General features: G+C 67.3%; 1 protein-coding gene across 1 annotated transcript; it reads left to right on the top strand.

The window, feature by feature from the left end:
- Nucleotides 1-8,281, top strand: TFAP4 (transcription factor AP-4). Its single transcript, XM_059826521.1, has 7 exons — nt 1-89; nt 4,430-4,595; nt 5,128-5,226; nt 5,780-5,950; nt 6,258-6,395; nt 7,813-7,971; nt 8,087-8,281. Exons 1-7 carry the CDS (start codon nt 1-3, stop codon nt 8,279-8,281), a joined length of 1,017 nt encoding a protein of 338 aa, XP_059682504.1.
- The last annotated feature ends 865 nt before the right edge of the window (nt 8,282-9,146 follow it).

Below are 9,146 nucleotides of genomic sequence, written 5' to 3'. Positions count from 1 at the left end.
ATGGAGTACTTCATGGTGCCGGCCCAGAAGGTGCCCTCCCTGCAGCACTTCAGGAAATCCGAGAAGGAGGTCATCGGCGGGCTCTGCAGGTGGGGGCGCGGGCGGGCGGGGGGCGGCCCGGCTTTGGGGAGAAAGCAAAGAAAAATGGCGGGTTTCGGGGTTTGGGGGGGGGGGGGATGGCGGGGGGGGGGGGGGAGCGCAGCGCGGCCGCCGCAGCCCCACCGCCCGCACGTGGTCCCGGCCGCGCACATGGGGCCGGGCGGCCGCGCGGGGCCGGGCGGGGGGAGGCGCCGTCCGCCCGCTCCTCGTGTGCCCCCCACGGCGGGGCGCGGGGGTGGGTTTGGGGAGGAGGGGGTGCTTAAAGTGGGGGGGGGGGGGTCCGGCGGGGGTGTGCGTGGTGGTGGGGGGGGGTGTGTGTTTACTGCCGGGCCTGGCCGTGACTCTGCAGCCCTCCCGGAGGAGGCGGGTCGCGGCCGGGGCTGCCGGGACATGTAGTGCGGGGAGGCGGCGGCACAAAGCCCCGGGGGGGGGGGGGGCAGCCCCGGCGGATCGCGGGGACCCCCCCCCCCCCCCTTCCCCCGCAGCGGCCGGGGATGGGGCTGGAGCCACGGGGCTGCTCGGAGCCGGTGGGGCCTGGCGGGGAGGCGGCGGGCGGGCCCCCGCCACGCGTGGGGGGCGGCCCAGGCCCCTCGGGGCCACGCGGGGCGGCCCTCGGCGCTCCGGGCCCCGTGGGGCGGCACAGGATCCCCTCTCCGGGCCCTGCCCCGCCGTGGGGCGGGCCCGAGCGGCCCGGCCCTGCCGCGCGTGGGGGGGGGGGAGGCCCGGGCCTCGAGGGGGGGCCCCGTGGGGCAGCCCAGGCCCGTGGAGTCCCTGTGCGGCAGCTCGGGGCCCAGCCCGGCGGTGGGGCAGCCCTCGCACCCAGGCCCCACTACACGTGTGGGGCGGCCTAGGCCCCTCAGGGCCCTGCGGGGCAGCCCCGGCTCCTCCAGGCCCAGCCCCGCTGTGGGGCAGCCCTGCCTGAGCCCACCCGCTCCCCTCTGGGGGCAGCCCTGCCCCACGGCCCTGCCCCACCTTCCCACTGCCCCACAGGCCCACCCGGGGTGGGGGGCTGCATCCCGGTGATGCTCAGAGGGTGCGCACGCCCGAGGCCCCCGGGGGTGCATCTGTGGCGAAGGGGCCCAGGGCGGTGGGGCGGCTTCACCGGGGTCCCCCACGTTAGTCACTGCGGGTGGCTGTGGCCCGTGGCCCGGGTGGGAGGGCAACCGCTCGGGGCAGGGAAATGCGGCCATACTGCCCAAGGCGGGGGGGCTGCCCAGCCCCACACCCACCCCCGGCATGGGGCAGAGCTCTGGGGGAGCCTCGCTGCCTTTCCACCGCCCCACGCTCCGGGATGCCCTGCCTGGAGCTCCATGAGCTTGGGGACACTCTACCCGTGAGCTTGGGGACGCCCTGCCTGCAAGCTCCAGGAGCTGGGGGATACCCTGCCTGCGAGCTCGAGGATACCCTGCCTGTAAGCTCAGGGGAGCCCTGCCTGCAAGCTCAGGGTGCTGGGAGACACCCTGCCCGTGGGCTCAGGGTATACCCTGCCTGCGAGCTCAGGGTCAGCCTTGCCTGCAAGCTGCCTGCAAGCTTAGTGAGCTTGGGGATGCCCTTTGTGCAAGCTTGGGGGTGCCCTGCCTGTGAGCTTGGGGATACCCTGCATGCAAGCGTGGGGATACCCTGCTTGCGAGCTCAAGGACACCCTGCTTGTGACCTCGAGCTTGCCTGCAAGCTTGGGGACGCCCTGCCTGTGTGACCATGCCTCCCCTGCCCACCAGTGCGCACCACAGCACTAGTGGGCAGCAGCAGAGACGAACGGGCAGAGTGGGCAGAGCAGGCGGCTGCCACGGGCCCGCCGAGCCCCCAGCCTCCTCGCCAGGCAGCAGCAGCGGCTCCAACACCCCCGTGGGTTTGTTTCCCTCGAGGTCCAGGCGAGCGTGACGTCCTCGCCGGGCTGTGCCGGGGGCCGCTGTGCTGCCAGCGTGGGACGGACCAAATTCTACTTGCCTGACCCAAACCCCGCAGCGCTGGCACCAGTGGGGGCCGAGGACATCCTAGGGGCTTCTCTCCTGTGCCAGGGCTCCAGTGGGTGCCACCCGCCACCCCGTCTCTGTCCTGCGCCATCCCGGGCGGTGCTGGGTGCCAGGCCGGCTTTTGAATCCATGGGGTTTTTTTCCCTTTCCGTACTTCGCTGTCACTCCTCAGGTCTCTTCCCAGGAAGGGCAGCTGGGGCAGGTTGCGGGAGGTCTGCCGGCGAGGAAGCAGGCTCTTCCTCCTGCCCCGGTATTTAAGAAACCGCTTCCGCGCTGCCCGGTCCTGGGCCTCTCCGTTCCATTCCCCTTGCGTGGCTGCGGCTGGTGGTCCGACATCCCGAAGTGGTGCTCCGGCCACCTCCCCGGCCCCACCAGGCATCACTGCAGGGAGACGGGGGAAAGACCCTGCCCATACAAAGGGACGACGTCCCCGAGATCTGCCGGGGTTTGGCATGGTTTGGGGACAAGTTTGGGGCTGGTTTTCGGCAGAAGCAGGGAGGCAGGTGACGGCCACTGCCGGATGGGAGTCCTGAACCACGATCCCACTGCAGGCAGCTCTTGGACCATGCGGCAGACAGCTGCTCCCTGCAAGTGGGGCAGACCCCTAGGCACCCATTCCAGCTCTGCACCCCCCAGGGCACCCATTGGGAGTTGCATGGGACGGATCCAGCGCAGCAGATGCTCAGCACCCAGTGCCAGCCTGCACTGGGACGCTGCCTTGGTGGCTGGGGACAAATGTCTTTCCAGCCCTGTGGGCCGAGCTGGGATCCTTCTGCGTCCCCCTGGGCCGAGCTGGGATCCTTCTGCGTCCCCCTGGGCCAAGCTGGGATCCTTCTCTATCCTATTGGGCCGAGCTGGGATCCCTCTGCATCCCTCCGGGATGAGCTGGGATCCTTCTCTATCCTATTGGGCCGAGCTGGGATCCTTCCGCATCCCTCCGGGCTGAGCTGGGATCCTTCTCTATCCCATTGGGCTGAGCTGGGATCCTTCCCCATCCCTCCGGGATGAGCTGGGATCTTTCCCTGTCCCCGAGTATCTCAGAGGAGTCGTGGCGCGTTCCCCGGTTGCAACAGGCAGTGGGTGGCCTGGGAGCCTCTGGTCGCTGCCTGGGCACACGGCAGTGCTGTGCGCAGGGCTTGGCTTTGCCGCTTAGACCCCTGGGCTCCCAAACCTCCACGGTTCTTCCATGGCCTTGCCGGGATGGCCGGGAGGGCAGGATGCTGGCCTTTGCTTTCTAGCCCGGCAAGGCACTGGTGGGACGGTTCCCTCTCCCCGTCCCGGAGCCGCTGGGCACCTGGGCGGGAGGCCGAAGCCCGTCTTATCTCGCTTCGCGCCGGCAGCCCGGCCCTTGTGTTTAGTCTTCGGTGCCTCGCAGCATCCCCGGCGCCGGCGGCCTGACTTGCAGCCGGTGGGTGCTGGGTGCTTGCGTGCACTCCGGAGAGAGCTGCTGCTGGCAGCAGGGGGGAGGCGAAATGGCCGGCGGCGTGGCAGGGGCTGCTGGTCGCGTTGGTTTGGTGTAACGGCCAGCTATTGCCCCGGCGCTCGGCTCATTGATTGCCAGCGCCGGCCACTGCCTGGCGGGCTCACTGTCCCCACGATCCAAAACCCTTGCCAAGGTTCGGTCGCCCTGCTCCCTGGGCTGTCTTGGGGAAGAAGCGGGGTGTGGGTGAAGAAGCTGGACCCTCCCAGCGGTGGGCTTTGCTCGGGGGGCCGGTGCTCTGCACCCATGGGTGTTGGCCTTGGCTGGCCGGAGCCCTCCCCGCCACCGTCCCCGCTCGCTGCTGGCGGTGTTGCTGGCTCTGGGAGGCATTTCCCAGCCCATCTGCGGGGCGAGGGCGCGGGGGGCGAGGAGGCGGCGGCAGGAAGCAGGCAGGAGCTGCGGCTTGGGGTGGGACGGGGGCTTCTCTGCTGGGAGCTGTCATCTGGAAGCCATCAGCGGGGTGGGAGGGAGGGAGCCGCCTTCCCGGGGCCACACACGCCGGCCGGCCCTGCGGGGACACAGCCGGCCGGCCCGCAGCCTCCCTCGCCCGCCCAGGGGTCCCCGCCGTGCCCTGTCTTCCCCTCGGCTCCCCTCACCCAGGCTTGCCGCTGGCGTTGGGCAGCCCGTGTCCGAGCCCGGCGGAGCCGGAAGGCTGCAGCCGTTTGGGCGATACATCCCCCAGAGCTTTGGATGTGGGGCTGGAGAAACCCACCCACCCGCTTTTGTGCTCGCCAGCGCCGCAGCCGTCATCCCCTCTGTGTTTCCCGTCCCTTTGGCGGCTTGGCATCGTCATTGCAAAGCGAGGGGGGACACGGCAGGGGCAAGCTGGTGGCAGGGGTGCAGCCCCCTCCTCTCTAACCCCGTGCCTCTCTTGCAGCTTGGCTAACATCCCGTTGACTCCGGAGACCCAGCGGGACCAGGAGCGGCGGATACGCAGGGAAATCGCCAACAGCAACGAGAGACGGCGGATGCAGAGCATCAATGCTGGCTTCCAGTCTCTGAAAACCCTCATCCCACACACGGACGGGGAGAAGCTCAGCAAGGTGAGTGGGACGTCACTGGGGCCGCGGTGATGCAGGATACAGATGTTGGTCCTGCACGTGGAGGTTTTCTATGTTGCTTGTCAGGCAGGACAGGGCTGTAGGAGTAATTGGGGGCATTTGCATATGTTAATTCAGCGATGGAGGTCTCTCCTGGGAGGGTTTCCCCGGTGGGAGTGGGTGAGCATCCAAACCTGGTGTCCCGGAGTGGGCTGAGTGCGTGTGACAGCACCCCGTGCCCCGGGAGCAGGGTGGCGTGTGCCTGGGTGACGAGGTGGCTCCGCTGTGGAGGGGAGTAGGGCGAGGAGGCGGCACTTGGCAGCTGGTCGGGTTCCTGAGATGGGTGAACTGGAGGTTCACTATGGTGGAAATCCCAGGGGAGACCCGGGGGTGAAGCAGACCCCGTGTAGATGCCAGGGCCGGGCAAGGAGCGGTGCCGCTGCTCCTGGGCAGGGAGGGAGCTCGGCAGGAGGGGGGCTTGGGGAGACGCCGGAGTCTCTCCTGCCTCAGTGTGCCCCTCCCGGCTCTCCCACAGGCGGCCATCCTCCAGCAGACGGCCGAGTACATCTTCTCCCTGGAGCAGGAGAAGACTCGGCTACTGCAGCAGAACACCCAGCTCAAGCGGTTCATCCAGGTAGCACCTGCCTGCGCGTCCCAGGGACAGGATGGGAGGGGAAGGGATGGGACAGTCCTGGCTGGCCGGGAAGGGGACGTTGTCACTGTTCCTTGGGGTCAGGGCGAGACCCTCTGCCCTAATAAGGCGGGGAATGGAGATGTTTCGCACCCTCCTGGCAGGGCAGGGGAACCCAGCATCCTTTAGCTGGCAGGGGGAGAAGGGCTGGGGTCCCATTTTCCATTTTGGGTATCGGGGTACAGCCCGGTGGCGTCTCCGGCTCTGGGGTGGCCCGGTTGAACCACCCTGGGTGTCACAGTGTGAGAAGCGGGTTTGCACAAGGCTGGGGGGGTGAGGACCAGGAGGGTAGGCATGCGCAGGGTGCAGGAGCCCGCCCATCCCCAGGCTGCGCTGCCCCTATGGATGAAGGCATCGACTCCATGTGCTGCCCATGTCCCCAGGGAGCCGGGTTGGGGGTTGGCTGAGGGGGTGGCATCACCCAGACGTGGTCCGGATGGCGGGGAGAGAGCATCAGGGCTGGTCCCCATCCCCTGACACTGCAACCCCGCTGCAGGAGTTCAGCGGCTCCTCCCCAAAACGGCGACGGGCGGAGGATAAAGACGAGGGCATCGGCTCTCCGGACATCTGGGAGGATGAGAAGGCCGAGGATCTGCGGCGGGAGATGATTGAGCTCCGGCAGCAGCTGGACAAGGAGCGCTCGGTCCGCATGATGCTGGAGGAGCAGGTGAGGCCACGCGGGGCCGGATCCTGCTGCGACGCTGCCGCCTGTGCGGCACCGCGCTGGCCGTGCACGGGGCGGGCTCGCCCTCTAGCGGGCTGTGCCACGGCTCTGCCGGAGCCCCCCGGGGACACCGGCGCTGCCACGGCGTAACACGTCATCTGCTCTGGCCACCTCCGCTCCGCGCTTGGCCGTGGGCTCCCCGGCTCTGCTGTGTCCACCCCATGGGGACACTGCCCAGCGGGGATCGGGGGGTGCCATGCTGGGAGGAGGCTGGGCTCCCCACCGACGTCGGGGCTCTCTCGGCCGGCAGGTTCGCTCCCTGGAGGCTCACATGTACCCCGAGAAGCTGAAGGTGATCGCTCAGCAAGTGCAGCTCCAGCAGCAGCAGGAACAGGTGAGGTTGCTGCACCAGGAGAAGCTAGAGCGCGAGCAGCAGATCCGAACCCAGGTGAGTGCGCAGACGCCGCCCCAGCCCACCCTGATCGTAGCCCACCCGCGGGGACACCCCGGCAGCCTCCCTCCCCCCAAGTGGTGCAGCTGGGTGCGCGGGCGGTGAAATACAGGGGGTCGGGGCGGTTCAGTGATGTGCTGCGCTCGTGGGCACCCCGTGTTTTGGGGGAGCGGGGATTGTGGCTTGGACTGTGCTGCGGTGGCTTCCAGGCGGCTCCGTTCCCCGGTGCAGAGGGCTTTGTACGGGCAAGGTCACTTCCTGGCGGACAGGGATTCAGCTTGGCGCTAGCGAGCCCGTGGCTTTCCGAGGCTGTGCCTGGAAGTGTGGATGCAGCCGTCCCCAACTCCCCCCCAACAGCGCCGTGTCCGTCCCCGCTAGGCTCTCCCCACTGGGCACAGGTGGAGACCACCTCCTGCTCCGGTGAGCTGTGGTCCTGCTCCATCTCCCACCGGGCATGTTCCCTCACCCTCCGGTGATGAACAGGCATTCTGTCCCGTCCACGGGTGATGCCAGCAGTCACGACGGCACTGCTGCCAGCGGTTGATGCAGGTCACGCTCCCCGAGCCCGAGTGGGTGGTTTGCAGCGGTGTGGAGGCCAACGCCACGTCTGGGGGTTCACCTCTCACTGGGTGACTCCAGCTGAACTTTGGGGACCCCCAAACCGCTCCCTGCCACCCGCCAGGCTGGGAAAGGGGAGCGGGCGAGCTGGCAGGCAGCGCTGCAGGGCAGACATGGCAGGACTGCGGGGATGGGAGCCTTCAGCCTTTTCCCCTGGCACAGTCGGATATGCCGACGGCGGGGGGACTCCTACGTCAGCCTGGCACAGTGGGGAGGCGAGCGCGCTGGCAGTACCTGGTCCTTGCTCACTGCCACCCTCAAGCTCATCCCGGGGGGACGCCAGCCTGGAGAGCTTCAAAGGGAGGGAGAAAAAACAGCTTCCTCCCTCCTTTGGCTTCTGCGGAGCTGCGTCCCCGCAGGATCCCCGCCGGCCGCCTCCTGGGGAAGTTCAGCCTATTTTTAGGTGAACTCTCCTTAGCGTCCTGCTGGGGTGGATCTTCCCATCCGCTGTTTTAACGAGGATCTCCGAGGGCTGCGGCGGGTTCCCAGCTCTGCAGGTCAGGGCAATGGGAGGGCTGGCACTTGCCTCTGCCAGCTTAAAAGCCCAAATCTTTCCCCCTTCGGGATACAGGGAATCCTTCACGTTCCGCTCTGCCAAAGCTAAGGTGACGGCAGCTTTCAGCTGGTGTCCTCTCGCGTCCACCTGGGACAGGTGAACCTGACCAGTCGAGCTGCTGCTTCAGCTTTTATGGGCTCTCGAAGGAGTCTGGGCTCAGCAAACAAGCGTGATGCTCTCCCCATCGCTGCCGTGCCCAGATCCCTGCTCACCTGGAGCGGTTTTTGCTTCTCTCCCCAGCTCCTGCCATCACATGCTCCCCCAGCGCCCACCCACCACCCCACCGTGATCGTTCCAGCGCCGCCTCCCTCCCATCACGTCACCGTGGTCACCATGGGCCCGTCCTCGGTCATCAACACAGTCTCCACGTCCCGGCAAAACCTGGACACCATCGTTCAGGTAAGGAGGGGACTGAGGACAGTGGCGGGGAGGCTTTGGGGAGTCCCTAACCCCCGCTGCGTGCTTCGGAGGGGGGACACACGATGTCCTGACAGCCGGTGGTTGCCCCCGGCAGGCGATCCAGCACATCGAGGGGACGCAGGAGAAGCAGCTGCAGGAAGAGGAGCAGAGACGCGCCGTCATCGTGACGCCGGCACGCGCCTGCCCCGAGCCCTCCGCCTCCGACACCGCCTCCGACACCGAGGGCAACGACAGTGACTCCATGGACCAGAGCAAAGAAGAGCCCTCGGGGGACGGGGAGCTGCCCTGACACCCCCCGGCCAGCAGCCGGGGAGGGGAGCCGGGGCGGGGGGGGGAAACGTCAGAGAATATGCTGAAATTTTTAAAAAATACAATGCGATTTGGGTCTCTTTTATGACCTTTTTCCAATACTGTAAAGCAGAGTGCTAGAAGCAGGCAAAGGTCACCCTTCAGCTCCCGGGGGGGCGGCTCGGGGAGGGGTCGGGTGCTAGAGGGGGGCCACAATGGGACACGGGGGGCTCAGGGTGCAGTGGGATGGTGGTGGGGGGGCATTAGGGATGGGGGGGGTCGCAGCCCCCCACCCCATTTTATCAACCCTCCCCAGCCGACCCACGGGGAATCCTGCCAAGCTGATGGCAGCCCCGGCGTTCCTGATGGCGTTCCCTCGGGATGGGGCCTTCGGTTGGGATCTTAATTTGGTTTTTTCTTCCTCTTTTGTGTGTTTTTTTTTAATTAAATGTTCGTTTTTAAGCAGGGGGGAGATGCCAAGTGACACGGCAGCAAAGGTGGGACAGGGACCCCCAGCTTCAGGGTACAACCAGCCCCACCACGGCTCCTGCACCCCACGTAGGGCAGGGAAAACCCCTTTGGAGAGTAAAAAAATCCTGGGATTATGCCCATTGGAGCACAGGCAGGAGAGCCAGCACGTGCCACCTGCCCAGCATTTCCAACGCCCGCCTCCTTGGCGTGGGGATGGTGGTTTGGGGGCTGATTTTACACCCCTGTCCCCATCCCTGTCCCCGTCCCCCCCCATCCCGCTCCCATCCCTCCTTTAAGCACTTAATCTGGTTTGCGGGGTCCGTCAGCTCCGAAGAGCTTTTCTATTTCGTGATTGTGTCGCTTGGGTCTGTCGTGGCGGGCGGGGGGGGTCCCCA

Source organism: Gavia stellata, chromosome 18 (assembly GCF_030936135.1).
Source record: "Gavia stellata isolate bGavSte3 chromosome 18, bGavSte3.hap2, whole genome shotgun sequence".
Classification (NCBI taxonomy): domain Eukaryota; kingdom Metazoa; phylum Chordata; class Aves; order Gaviiformes; family Gaviidae; genus Gavia; species Gavia stellata.
This window is presented reverse-complemented; position numbering and strand designations above follow the sequence as displayed.